Consider the following 15,318-nt stretch of genomic DNA (forward strand, 5'->3'; position numbering starts at 1 on the left):
CCGAGTTAATCGTGTAAATCAGGTACTACTTCACCAGGTTGTTGACAACATAACCCAAAGAACCGGAGTGCCACAGCTAGTAGTAGGAAACAGTCTTTCCCCTTCACATAGTCCCTTGAACTTTAACCCTGCATTGCCCTCTGCCATCATTTTAGGTGGGTCCTACTTAAATCTGACTTGATCTGTGATCTCTAGAACCCTTCAGTTTCCCTCCCAACCTATCTAGACTTTCCCTCAAACATGCTGCTCTTGCCCCTTCGAAGGCTTCACGGGTCTCCCACCTCCCGATCACACCATCCAGTTGGACTGCTGCTTTCTCACATACCCTTGTTACTGATTGGCCTATAGGCCCTTCATACCCTTCGCCAACCAATATCTGTACCTAAGAACCAATTCACATCCCTCCTCCCTCCAAAGCCATCCCAACTACAGTGGGGCCTTGACTTACGAGTGTCCCGACTAAGGAGTTTTTGAGATACCAGCTGTCTTGGCCGATTTTTTGCATTGAGTTGATAATTTGAGTTAACGAGCTCCTTAATGAGCTTGGTCTCAGAACGAATTACTCGTAGGTCAAGGCCCCACTGTATTTTTGCTCTTTATTCTTTCAACTGCTCTTGCCCAACTGAACTTGCTCTTCTTTAATACAGTACTTAAGATCTGGATCATAACTATTTGGCTCTTGTATATGCTTAGCTGATAAATTGCTTTTGCTTTCTAAAAAGTAGATCATACATTTAAGGGTAGAGCCCCAGCCAGTTTGGCTCAGTGGATAGAGTGTCGACCTGTGGGCTGAAGGGTCCTGTGTTTGATTTCAGGTAAGGGCACATGCCTGGTTTTCGGGTTGGGTCTCCGCAGCCGATCAATGATTTTTTCTCATCATTGATGCTTCTCTCTCTCCCCCTTCCTCTCTGAAATCAATTATATGTATAAAAATGTATAGAGAGATAGAGACTATGTTCGATTTCCCTATACCAATCTCAAAAGCAGAATCATAGGCCCCAACCTAGACACACAAAACAGTATGTTGGAGGGAACTGAATGACTAAGCATTTAAAATATTCCAGGTGATTCTTCTAAACCAGCGGTTCTCAACCTGTGGGTCGCGACCCCTTTGGCGGTCAAATGACCCTTTCACAGGGTCACCTAAGACCATCCTGCATATCAGATATTTACATTACGATTCATAACAGTAACAACGTTACATTATGAAGTAGCAACGAAAATAATTTTATGGTTGGGTCACAACACGAGGAATTGTATTTAAAGGGCCAGAAGATTGAGAACCACTGTCTGCAGTGAGAAAACTTCTACATATCACCCATCCAGCACAATCTTGTCAACAAATACTTATCTTTGCTTATGGTCTAATAACGACTTAATAAAGGATTAAACATTTCCTTCCACACTATATATAAAAAAGCTGTTTCGCCCTGACCGGGTGGCTCAGTTGATTAGAGCATTATTTCAAAAGGTTGCGGGTTTAATTCCCAATCAGCCCACTTACCTGGGTTTTGGGTTATCCTGGTCGGGGCACACACAGGAGGTAACCAATTCTCTCTCTCTCTCTCTCTCTCAAAATACAAACAAAAATCAGTGGATCCCTGGCCATGGGCTCAATGGTTAGAGCACCAGCCCAAATACCACAGGGTTTTGGGTTTGATTCCTGATCAAGGGCACATAGTACCTGGGTTGTGGGTTCGCTTCAGCCCCCCGTTGGGAGGCATACGGGAGGCAACCAGTGTGTCTCTCACACCCACGTTTCTCTCTCTTCCCTCCTTCCCTCCCTTTCACAGTCTCTTGAAAAGCAATGGAAAAATATCCTTGGGTGAGGATCAACATCAATGGAAAATATTCTCAGGTGAGTTTAAAAAAATGTTTCACACTATAGTTCACCAAAAAAATAGGAAATTCTTTTGTTTTTCAGGTAAGGAGTCAATGCTAAGAGGGTTCATCTTCCAGAATAGCAAGCCTGCCTTTGTGCCATGGGTAATCAGCTGACTTCAGCAGGAATTGGCCTTTGGTACATTCTAGTATTGCTAGTTGGAAAGTGACTGAAATTGTGGTATCTCTTTTGACACCAGAATGAGTTTTTTTAGTGTCCTAGAGATAAGTCTATTTTTTAATGTAGTTTTCTTACCAAAAATAGTTCTTGAAATTGCCTTCTCAGTTTTCTCTAGGTTGAGAAAGTTATTTCCCTATTTGTCCTCTAATATTCATTCTGCATTACTTTTCAAAGTAATCCTCCATCTTCAACTCCATAAATAAATGAAAACCAAGCCACACAGTTGGAAATCAAGTTTTGTTTTTATATGAACAGAAGAAGACCATCTAGAAATATTTCAGTTTATTTAAATTGTTAAGTAGAATATGAAACCGAATTTGTAGCTAGTACCAGAGAATGGACTTAACTGTTTGGTATTTAATGAGAACAGCTTCTACACAGGATCCCAAGAGACTTACAGAAAAAGGGGCAACGCCCTAATATTAAGCAAATAAAACTCAAACAGATTATACAAAAATTGATTTATACTCCATTTCCCTTTTTTTTGATATTTAGAAAGTGCAGAGTTAACAAAAGGTAGCCATATCCTTTCTATGTACAATGCCGATTATAATTATGCAAACAACAAAACTGTCAGTCTGTTACCCAAAAATCCCAGTGTTGAGCTCTCAAACCTTAAGTCACTGACTGAATTGAATAAGGATTAAAGGTTAAAAATAAAAAAGCTACTGCCACATTCCAGATAAAGGAAAGCAACAAACACATCAAAATTAATCTGACAACAGGTTTAACCCAAAGCTTTTCAAGAAGCTTAACATCATTTCATTATTCTTAGAGGAAAATTAGGGATTATTTGGCAATGCTGCTTTTACTAGTAGTAAACAATGATAAAATTCAAGTGAGGGGAAAAGAACGAAGAACCATCATCAGGTGAGGAGTAGAAAATGGTTTTTAGGGCACTACCTGAAAAATGCATCGGTGTTTGGAGCAGATCCGTCCCTGTGTTGTTTATGAGAGCCAAGAGGGCATTAAAATGCTGCCCACGACACAGAAAAGACTTTTCAATGGAAGCTGCTGTCCTAAACTCAGCCTCTGCTAGAAATGAATCATGCTATTCACAATTATTTCAACAAAGGTATCATCTTAGGATGCTAGCAGCATAGCAAACTTAACTTACCCTATCCTACTGATAAGCAATGAAGCAAAACTAGAAAAAATGAAGTGAAAAAAACCGACAGGGTTAGAGACAGCTAGAGATCTTATCTCTCCATGAAAAGCCTTTTGTTCTTTTTCTGAATCCATGGTAATACAAGTTTTCCAAAGGGATGTGAAGAGAGGACTTAAAATAATAATACACGAAAGTATATCTAAATCTTAAGGTAAAGATAACTTAACACTGAAAAAGTGTTCCGAGAAGGCCAAATCTCAATATATTTGGCAAACATGTTAATAAATTCCACTCCTCCTTCCCACCTTTTAAAAACAACCTTTACTGGGCTACCAAACTGCTAGAGGAGTTGCCAAAATGGAGATTACTCAAATTTAGGTTAAAGATTTATTCTAGGAAAGTGAATAGGCTATACACCTAATTAGAAAGACAAACCACAACGCCCTCCAAACACTAGTGCATGCAATGAACTCTTCCATTTCATAAACTCAATAGTTAAGACAGGAAGGGAACAAAGAGGGAAGGGAAAGAGGAACATGAAGCCAAACAGCACATGAAGGAATCTGGGGCAGCAGTTTTAGGGGAGACACAAAATGAGGGGAAGACACAACTAACTGACGTTTGACTAGTAGGCAGTTAGAACTTTCTTTCAGTTTACTTAGCAAGTTAAATCAGTGCTTTACGTTACACTCGACAAACCTACTAGTTTGCCCCTTTCATTTTAAATAACTCATACCATGAGGGAGGGGCGAGAAAGAAGCAAATAAAGGAGCATGCAGGAAGACAAACAAGGAAAAGTGGCCGAGGAGAACGGAGGAGAACAGGTGGCAGGAAATAGTTTTAAATATCAAGGCCACTTAAAATGAGTTTCAGCAAACCAAAGCTATTACTTCTGCATTATCCTTTGTCCTCAATTGATTACTTTGAAAATTACAGCCAAGCAAACCACAAATATCTTAATGTTTATATCTGGATGATAACTCCTGCACATGCTTCCATCAAAACAAAAAAGGAAAAACCAAAGAAGTTCCTTTCCACATAAGGCACAGGACAAAATTAACCCATTTACATATTCAAGGCGAAAATGAGTGTTTTCCTGGCTTTTGTTTGTTTCTTTTGTATTACATGTCTATAGATTATAGGGACTCAAGCACATTATCCGTGACAGAAAATTCCACTGTTGTACAAAATAAAATTGTTAATTCTAACTTTTATTCTTACACAATTTGCAGAATAGAGTTGAAATGATTGCTGTAAGTTTTAATGTTGACAAGAATTGGACTATAATACAACTGAAATGCAGTGGTAAGCTGAGTAAGTACATTTAAAAATGAAGTCACAGACATGATTTTTCTATACATTTTTTTTGTTTGAAGAAAATTATAAAGTCAGCAAGCAGTTACAGATGAAAGAACAAATAAAACAGGTGGATTGGATAGTTAAGATGAGGAACAAAAATATCTGTTTAGAGTTAAAAATGGACAGAGTGGTTTATTTTGCAGCAAGAAGAGAACACAGGGTGGTGGATGGCAACTGATGGAACAGGAGAACGCTCAGCAGCATTTGCTCTTCCAGCCTGTCACGCCTCCTCCACTGCTGATATCTACATTTTCACTGTTGGGCTCTTTTACAGGGGTCTGGAACAAATACACAAGGAAAGGAACCCATGAAAAAAACATTACCACGGATAAATCAAGATTCAACAGAAACACTCATAAACATTAATCTATGTAACAGAATGCAATTACAGTCACGGGACCCATGCAAAGTAAAGATCTGGAAGCTTTCTTTTCAAAAGTCTTCATTTTGCCTGCCTTCTCCAAGCTGTGAAATGTCTAGAGGCCTCCCAGCACTCCTTTATAAAACTTCTGAAATCTTCCCTGCCGCTAACACTTCAGCAGAAAGGTTTGTTATCTCCTAGCCTAGAGCCCTGAGAACTTAGGACTTAAAAAGCATTATCATCAAGCATATGCATTAAACCAATGTTAGGTCATGCCTAACTTCAGGAAAGTAAAACAGCCCTTTTCTGTGTAGTTATTTGCCTTTTAAGACTGGAGTTTGTATTATGGTATGACTTTTCTTTTATCAACTCAGGAGAGAAAATACTGCAAAGAAAGTTGCTAGTCAAAAATCACTACTGTAGCCCAGCCAGAGTGGCTCAGTGGTTGAGTAACAACCTATGAATCAGAAGGTCACAGTTTGATTCCCAGCCAGGGCATATGCACAGGGTTATGGGCTCCATTCCTAGTAGAAGGCATGCAGGAAGCAGCCGATTAATGATTCTCTATAATCACTGATGTTTCTATCTCTCTCTCCCTATCCTTTCCTCTCTGAAGTCAATAAAAATATATTTTTTAAAAAATCACTACTGTATTCCACATCTAGTTTGTTAAGCAAGTTTACATTTGATGTTTTAACTCATATTACCAGATTAAAGTGTATGAAAATAAAGCTATCTCATATTTGGGCCTGCCTACATGGGGAAGATGCTAAACTGAGAGCTTTATTTATTGGTGCATCCATACTTTTTAACCTTTAATATAGTAACAAGAAAGATTTACCTCACAGGGACACAGATTATATCATGACTATATTGCACTAGTCTGTATGTTTTTTTAATATGTTTTATCGATTTGAGAGAGAGAAAAACATCAATGTGAGAGAGAAACATCGATCAGTTGCCTCCTGTACTCGCCTGACTGGGGATCAAACCCACAAGCTGGTAAGTGTCCTGAATGGGAATCAAACTGGTGGCCTTTTTGGTGAACAGGACAGCGCTCAGCCAACTGAGCCACACGAACCAGGGCAGCACTAGTTTTTAAAATATGCAAAGATTAATGAGAAGATCAAGGAACACAGTAGGAACAGAAATAAATAAAAACAATGAAGAAGACCAAAATATCCAGAAAGTATACAGAGACAAGGGTATTTCAACAAGTTTTGTGATAAGTTCTGTAAATACTGGAATAATTTTTCACTGAGCCTCACCTACCTCTGAAATAGAAAGTGCTTCCCACCACTTGGTGATTCTGTCCTATATCCCCCTCCTCTTACTCCCTTGGAGTACTCACTATCCTTCCAGTTTATTTGCTAAACATAACCAAAGATGTGTGCGTGTTCATGCATATACATGTGTTTGGTATCATACATAGTTTTGAAAAATAAGATCACTACATATATTACATCCTAACTTACTTTTTATTACTCAATATATATTAACTTTCAAACTTAATATGCAGGATGTTGACCGATGTGAAAGGGCACAACCTTTATTTTGCAGTCACCCTGAATAGCAATAACTGATAACTATCTTACGCAGTTTGAACACTCAATCATAGTTAACACATAACATTTCACTCCAGAAAATTAAGTTGCTTGGTTTCTCAGAAATTTTACTAGATTTTTATTTGATATACCACCTCTATTTTTATACACACACACACACACACACACACACACACACACACAATATCTCTGAGTTGGTTTTTTAAAAAAATATGAATATTTCAAGTATAAAAACAGAAAGGTTACCAGAAGCAATGAAATTTTCTCCTATACACTGTCTGTTTCTCCTTTAGGATTTGTGTCAGATTTCTCTAATTTTATTTGCATATAAATATACCACACACTGAATAGAGAATTCAAGACTCATAACTAAATCTAGTCATTATTATTTTTTACATCACAGATTGAAATGATTCCCTAATGAAACTTGGGGGTAGATTTAGTCTGCTTATTCAGTATATAATATATGCATGCCCTTTATTGGCATGTCTGAGAACAACTGTACAGAAGAATAGTGATTCTGTAGCAATAACTTCAGAATACAGTATCGCCACTTACCTTAAATTAAAAATAATAATCTATGGAAATGCAAAGGATGTATAAGAGAAATCAATCCAAAAGTAAACAGAAAACGGAGTAGGAAATTGGGGCCTAGAGAATAAGCATAGGTGTTCAGAATATTAACTGAACCGACGAGATCCTACAGATTTCTAGATGGCTCTCTGTTCTTCCAGTTCCTTACTTCACTTTGAAGGATTAGATACTGGTGATGCGTAACTGTTTTGAAACAGTAACACCCAAGCCCAATTTTTGGATGTAAATCTAGGACTTTAGAAAAGACTAAGTATTCAACTGTGACACTGGGCACCTTAACAGTAGATAAAAATAGCAGCTTACCTTTCGAAGGATATCTTCAGCTAATGTGAGAAAGGCCTTTTCAATGTTTATATTTGCTTTTGCACTAGTCTCAAAAAATCTAATACCATGCTCCCTTGCAATCTGAAATAGAAGCAAAATGTCATCATAAAATTATCAAGTACAGATTGCCAACTGATGACTTAGAGGAAATAGTAATATTATGCTATAGGCAGCAGTTTTAACTAGGCTATATAAAACAGATTTAAATGGGTTAAGATTCAAACAGTCAAGCTCTTTAAAAATAAAATAAAAGAATCCTCGCTTCACTATAAGAGTTTACTTCAGATATTCTGAAGTACAGCTGACCCTTAAACAACTCAGGTCTGAACGATATGGGTCCATTTACACGTGGATATTTTCCAGCAGGTAATACAGTATGCCCCCCAAAATGTATACACACACTTTGAATAATTATAAAGGCTTTGTTTATTAAAATACATTTTATTTTCAAAATTGAGCCATCAGCTATTAAAGTATATACACATTTTTTGGGACATCCTGAATATTTGGACTTTCATATCCTTGGGTTTTGTATCTGCAGACGCAGAGGGCCAACTGAATGCATTACCCTATGCCATTTTATATGAGATTTGAGCATCCTCAGAGTTTGGTTTCCACGGGGGAGTCTAGGACCAAGTCCCTGTGGATACTGAGTGACAACTGTAGCCAAGTTTTTATGTGGATTTTCGATTGCACAGGAGTCAAGGGTCGGCACCCTAAACCCCACATTGTTCAAGGGTCAATTGTGATTTTACCCAAGGGGCAAACTTAAGAAAAGTTCCAAGTGACTTAAGCAGTATCTAGTTTCTGCTTGTCACAGGCTACTGACTGTCAAACTGAAACAATTGATATATTTCTTTAATGTCTTAAATTTAAAAACTGAGATCACTAATTTGTATTTTCCCCTCTTTGTAGTATAAATAAGGCTGAAAATAGTACTGCCACAGAACTGGTTATGTATTGAAATAAATTCACTCAACTGATAAGCTACTGTTTCCAACAGCATTTAAAGACCGATGTGAGCAGCTCAGGGCACTCCATTACCACTATTATAAAAACAATCAAATGCAATACCATCTTCACAAATTAAGGACAGCACATTAGTTTCATTCAGAACTTTTTACCTGTTCTCCTTTTCCCTTAGGTACAACTCTTTTATCGTCCATATCACACTTGTTTCCTAGTAACATTCTTTCCACATCTTCATTGGCATGCTGAAATGGAATAAAAAATTTTATTTACACACTGCTATGAATTATGGCTTAATATTCCCTTCAAATGACTTTTTCTCAATTTACAGTGCCATTTCAATAGTCTGAAAGTTTTAAACGAATCACCCTGAAACCACCCCAAGCTAAAAGCCTACATAAATTCTTAAATTACCTAGAAAAAGAAACAAAGACATATCCCTGTCAAATATTATTTTCCCACTATATAAGGCTGTCTAGTTTCTAGTTATGTACTCATCAAAAAAGGATATAGGCAAAAGATCTAAAGCCTAAATCTCTTATGCATAATCTAAATTCAAGCTGGATCATGATTTTAGATCATGTATTATTCTATAGAAGTATAAATTAAAAATTCTACAGAGCCCTTAAAGTCTCAAAACGTTATACTGCTCAGTTAAAAACAAAGGCTCGCTCCATCAAAAATGTGTTTATGAAGGGTTTATGCAATTTCTTCATCTTACCTCATCTATGTTTCTAAGCCATTTGCTGATGTTTTCAAAGCTTTTACCATTGGTGATGTCATATACTAGCATAATACCCATTGCTCCTCTGTAGTAGGAGGTTGTGATGGTGTGAAATCGCTCCTGGCCTGCTGTATCCCTGAAATAAACAACAATAATTTATTTGTTTGTTTTTTTAAATATTTTATTGATTTTTTACAGAGAGGAAGGGAGAGGGATAGAGAGTTAGAAACATCGATGAGAGAGAAACATCAATCAGCTGCCTCCTGCACACCTCCCACTGGGGATGTGCCCACAACCAAGGGACATGCCCTTGACTGGAATCGAACCTGGGACCTTTCAGTCCACAGGCTGATGCTCTATCCACTGAACCAAACCGGTTAGGGCAACAACAATTTGTGTTGAGCATTTTTATATTCTATATCCTATATAATAACCCCCTAATATGCAAATCGACCAAACAGGGCAAACGACTGGTCGCTATTACATGTGCTGACCACCAGGGGGCAGACGCTCAATGCAGGCATTGCCCCCTGGTGGTCAGTGCGCTCCCATAAGGGAAGCACCACTCAGCCAGAAGTTAGCTGACTGCTGGCCAGTGCAGTGGCGGTGGTGACAGCGTTAAGGACCCTGAGGGGGATGTCTGACTGCTGGGTTAGGCCCACACCCCATGGGGACTGAGCCTAAGCCAGCAGGAGGACATCCCCCAAGGGGTCCCGGACTGCGAGAGGGCCTAGGCCGGGCTTAGGGACCCCCTCCCTCCCCAGTGTATGCATGTCGTGTACTGGGCCTCTAGTTATAGATAAAAGGTGAAACAGTAGAATAGTTTAGTTAAGACAGAAATGTATGACACAACACAAAACAGAACCACCACTCATTTAATTCTTAAATGGTTAACCATTATGGTTATCCATAAACATATATGTATATATAAAACTTGTTAGTCAAAGAAAATTAATGACCTACCTATATTGGATGAAAAAGTGGAAGGGAAAACAGTAAGAAGTGACACATAAAACTCTTTTCTTTTCTTTTTTTTTTTTTTAATATATTTTATTGAGTTTTTACAGAGAGGAAAGGAGAGGGATAGAGAGTTAGAAACATCGATGACAGAGAAACATCGATCAGCTGCCTCCTGCACACTCCTACTGGGGATGTGCCCGCAACCCAGGTACATGCCCTTGACCGGAATCAAACCTGGGACCTTTCAGTCCGCAGGCCGACGCTCTATCCACTGAGCCAAAGCGGTTTCGGCTAGAGATACTATATTTATATCTTCCATTTTTCTGAATTACAAATTCTTATTTATGTTTTATTAATCTTACCTATTTAGTTACAAAGTACCTTAAATCAGGTGTAATTTATAAATGCTTTCATGAAAAAAAAAAACTGTGTCTCATCACAGTAGAAATAGTTTAGTTCTTTTCTGAACTGGTAAAAAGTATAAATTAACTAATTATCCTATAACCCCAGAGAGAGGTTAACATTCCCTACTTAAAACCCAGGCTGGAAACCCACTTATCCAAGACAGAGTGTACAGGACCTGGGCTTCCAGCAGTGCCAAGGAGCTGTAGTATAGGAGGAATAGAAAACTTTCACTTCAATTTTTGTCATAAGTAGTGACAATTTAGGGAGACCTAACACTACATTCCACTATGAGCACCACCCCCACACTACGTATTATACGCTTCCTTCTTCCCCATTCATTCACCTTACACAATTAGCAAATAATACACACACTTCAGTGTCAAATCTATATCTAAATTCTCCACCAAGAAAAAACACTCTGCAAAAGCAACTAAGTCTACATCAACAGCCCTTGGAGAGGAGATTTTATATTCTAATGCTGGTTATGAAATATTAATATGAGATAGTGAAACATTAATGGCTTCTGAAAAGAAAAATAATCACTATTTAAGTTCAAAGTAACTTTCTGTTTTGATCCATGGCACACTACTCTATTCTTTAATTTTGTCTCCTCCATCTTCCAAAATCTCTTGCACACAAATATCTTCCCTCTTTTTATATGCTCTCCCTATTAAGGTTTTTAAAACTTTCTATAACCTATTTTCATTTATGCATTTCATACTTTGACACTTTTCAACATCACTGTATCCACCCCACAAGATGATTTGGCTCCTTGACACCTTGATCTCAAATTATCCTTTTCCTGGATCTTCATTATACCAGCCCACACCAATTGTTAAGGCAATCTACAGAGCCCTTTCCCCACTACTGCTAGGCTAATTGGTGACCCTTTGCCCAGGGCTAAAAATAGCCACAGCTGCATATTCATCCTCAAATTATTTTTAGGTTTGCCCCCACACACATACACCCGGGTCTAAGGACAGCAGGTTGGTTCCAATAAAAACAGATGTGAACTATCTGAAGAGCAAATAAACATTGTATATATTCACAATATTTTTTTATGTCACCATAATACAGATTTTTACAAAACTACTCACTTGATTTTCCTCTCCCATTAATTTTTTTCTTCTAAGCCTATGTATAATAGTCACATTTCTGAAATTGTAAACCAATGACAATAGAATTCTCCTTACATAAAATGACAATACACAGCTAAGAGAATATTTTTTCCCAATGACACAGTATAAAAGGAGTGATATGTTTTTAGGAACTAAAATAGCTTATTTCCTTAATTGTTAGTCCCACATGCAGGGTCAGGGAAGCTGTGTACTCTAGCTGCTATTATGATAGTTATTTTTAGTCTGGGCACTGACAGCCCTGGAACAGGCCAGAGACAACATCAATCTGCTCTATAAGTTAAAGGCTCCAAATTTAAATTAGGATGTCAAATTTCTCAGACTGAGTTTTATTTTAACAAGATCTGGATTTCCTCATAGATGTGTAATTTCTCTACATCCAAACCACCATGAGCTTAAATTATTATCTTCATTAAAAAAATAGAAAAAAGTCTAAAACAAAAAAAAAAATCTAAAGCCCAATTCCGGCCCTGCAGAGCTTACAATCCTATGGGGATAGGAATGAACAAGTAAATAAATATATAATCCTAAATTGTGACAAATGCCAACAAGATAAACAAGGTGGCATGATGAAGAATAGGGTAAGGGAGGAAGTAATCTAGATAAAATGATCAGGGTGTTCCTCCCTATAAAGATGATGCTTAATGTGACGAGAAATATGTACAGAAATTAATGAAAGTCATTTACTCAATAAATATTTATTGAGTGTCTACATTTGCTAGGCTCTGTTCTAGGTGGTTATATAACCACAAATTAGACAGATTGGACCCCACCCTCAAAAAAGCTTACACTGTAGTGGAAGGGGCAATAAATAATACATTTTAAAAATATGGTAAGTTTTGCCCTGGCCAGTGTGGCTCCATGGTTAGAGTGTCAGCCCACACACTGAAGGGTCATGGGTTCGATTTCTGGTCAAGGGCACGTACATGGGTTTTGGTTCGCTCCCCTACCCTGAGTTGGGATGCAAGAGCAGAAGGCAACCAATCGATGTGTCTCTCACATTTCTCTCTCTCTGAAAAGCAATGGAAAAAATATCCTCTGGTGAGGAATAAAATAAACAAATAAATTGAGATCTGAATAAGAGAAGACAGGAGGGCAAAGATCTGACGAAAAGCATTCTGAGCAGAAGGAACAGTTTGATATACAACGGCCCTGAAATGGGACCATGCTTGGCATGGTCAAGGGAAGAAAAAAGTGGCCATAGTAACTGGAGCAAAGCTGAGGAGAGATGAGGTTGGAAGGGACAGTAGCCAGAACATGGAGTTTTCAAATTGTATTTCTGTTGAAATGAGAAGCCTCTGGAATGGAGTGGCACTTCGGAATGTTCAGCCTACCTACAGTCGGGAGGAAGTGGGAGGTTAGGGGGTTGAGGGAGGGCTACAGGGAATGTATAAAAGTCCTAACTGGAAAAGAGCTTACCATTTTCATGGAATTAAAAGGAGATCAGCTGGGGGCAGAAACTATATATACAAAGGAGCACAAAATGAAGTCAGAAAGATGGGCAGGACCCATTCTACAAACTGTAATAAGAAATTTGGATTTGAAATTTGGATTTTCATTTGAAGTGAAATGGAAATTTAAAACGGTTATAAATAGGAGAAGGAATGACAACCATGATGACCAGATTTAGACTTGAAAAGGTTATTACTCTGGCTGTTCTCTGGAAAAAATTACTGGAAGAAGGCAAAAGGGAATTAGGACCTGTTCCAATGATTCAAAGAAGTAATAGTGGCTTCCACTAGGGTGGGTAACAATGGAAATGGCAAATTGAATATGGATTCTAGATAAATTTTAAGAGGTTTGCTAAAATTGGGTGTTGGGGTTAAAGGAAATGGAAAGAATCAAAGATGATTCTGAAGTCTCTGGCACCTTCCGAAGGTAAACAGTTAATTCTTCTACAACGGGACACTAACAATTTTTTTTTTCTGACCACCCCTCCTTAAAAAAAAGGCTAACTTGAAGCAACTATGGGTGTTTTCCTGAGAGGACCCGTTATTCCATGAAAAATGTAGTGGAACTTTCTAGAGATCTGGGATTTTAAAAGCTGCAGATACTTCTCTATCAGCCAAACAAACTAATATTAGGCCTACAGACATGTGCGTTAACCAGGGTGAGACCCATCTCCCACTCTTATGCAACAGATAGACTACAAGTCTCCTGGGAAGAAAACAAGAAGGGAAGATCATTTGAATAAAGAAAAAATAAGACATTAATGAGACATAAATTGTATCTCAACAAAAATTAAATGGACATTTCAGAATAAATTATTGCTGTGTTTCATATATATATATGAAAAAGCTTTAAGCACAGACTGAAGTTTCCAAACCTAAACTTTAATCACAGAACTTTTCATGCTGAAGCAAGAATCTGAATTTATGCATTTAAACTAGAAGGAGCCCAGCTGGCATGGCTCAATAGTTGAGTGTCGACCAATTCAATTCCCAGTCAGGGCACATGCCCAGGTTGTAGGTTTGATCCCCATTGGGGTGTGTGACAGGAGGCAGCCAATCAATGATTCTCTCTCCCTCTCCTTTCCTCTCTGAAACCAGTAAGTAAATTTTTAAAAAACAGGTGGGCAGAGCTGGTTGAAATTCAGAATAACTAACATCCTTTCTTTCCTTGAGATCAGCTTTAGTTATAATGAAACAATATGTTTCATTTGCTGAGTTATTTCTCAAAGTAAGGAAAACACACTGATTATCAATTGGGTTATGTTTCAAATAGATTCATTAAATTTAGAAAACATTTTAGAATGTTTAAATTTTATTTAAATTTGTATTAAATTTTAAAGATGCCATAAAGATTGTACTTCAAATTACACCGTCAGGTAATGAAGACGTTTTGGTTAAAAATAACCTACTATTAATTAGCTTCCTTTAAAAGGGAACTAACTTTCTGAAACTATCTTTTGGATTCTAAGTCATTGTTCTCCCCTAATTTTCCTTTTCCCTCTCTAAGTATGGCTTTGCAATCTCCTTTGCTAACTTCCTCCTCTGCTCATATCCTAAAATAAAATATTATTCTTAGGGTTCTATCCTCAAAAAAGGTGATACCCAAATAGCAGCTATGATTTATTGATCATTAGTTATGCATCAGACACTGCTCTAAGTACTTTACATGTCTCACTCATCCTAATAACCATTCTATGATAGGTCCTTCTACAATGAAACCCAAGGTGAATGCAAACAACACTACTGATTTGCAATGAAGAAAGAAAAGGACATAACTGGAAGGAGCAGAAAAAGCAATTAACAGTGCCACTCTTGTCTGGCTGGTGTGGTCAGTGGTAGACCCAAGAACCAGGATGTCAAGGTTCAATTCCCCATCAGGGCACATGCCCAGTTATGGACTAGATCTCCAGTATGGGGTGTGCAGGAGGGAGCCTATCAATGATTTTCTTTCATCATTGATGTTTCTCTCTCTCCCTCTCCCTTCCTCTGTCTGAAATCAATAAAATATACTTTAAAGAAACAATGAAAAAAAGAATGCGATTCTTAACTTATATTCTGAGCAAGTAATGAATTCTAGCTCTGACATTTTCAGGCTACAAGACCTTAGTTAAATCATATCAAAATGCCTGTTTCATTATCTGTAGAACAGAAACAATCCAAGAGAAAATAAAGCATATGCTTATACAAAGATTTATAGCAGTTTTATGGTGAATAAATTGTGATATATCAAAAATGGAACACTATCAGAAATAAAAAGTAATGAACTTACTGATACACATAAAATCATTGATAATTTCCAA

General features: G+C 37.6%; 1 protein-coding gene across 1 annotated transcript in view; it reads right to left on the minus strand.

The window, feature by feature from the left end:
* Positions 1 to 2,285: 2,285 nt before the first annotated feature.
* RAB10 (RAB10, member RAS oncogene family) overlaps positions 2,286 to 15,318 on the minus strand; it is a 46,416-nt gene continuing 33,383 nt past the window's right edge. The window contains exons 3-6 of the mRNA XM_081100862.1: positions 9,064 to 9,202; positions 8,498 to 8,587; positions 7,353 to 7,454; positions 2,286 to 4,807 (exon numbers count right to left, since the gene is read on the minus strand). Of these exons, the coding sequence (XP_080956988.1) occupies positions 4,724 to 4,807; positions 7,353 to 7,454; positions 8,498 to 8,587; positions 9,064 to 9,202 (415 nt within the window). The 3' untranslated portion in view covers positions 2,286 to 4,723. The remainder of the gene's footprint in view (positions 4,808 to 7,352; positions 7,455 to 8,497; positions 8,588 to 9,063; positions 9,203 to 15,318) is intronic.

This window comes from Myotis nattereri (genome assembly GCF_964212035.1).
Source record: "Myotis nattereri genome assembly, chromosome: 10".
NCBI lineage: Eukaryota > Metazoa > Chordata > Mammalia > Chiroptera > Vespertilionidae > Myotis > Myotis nattereri.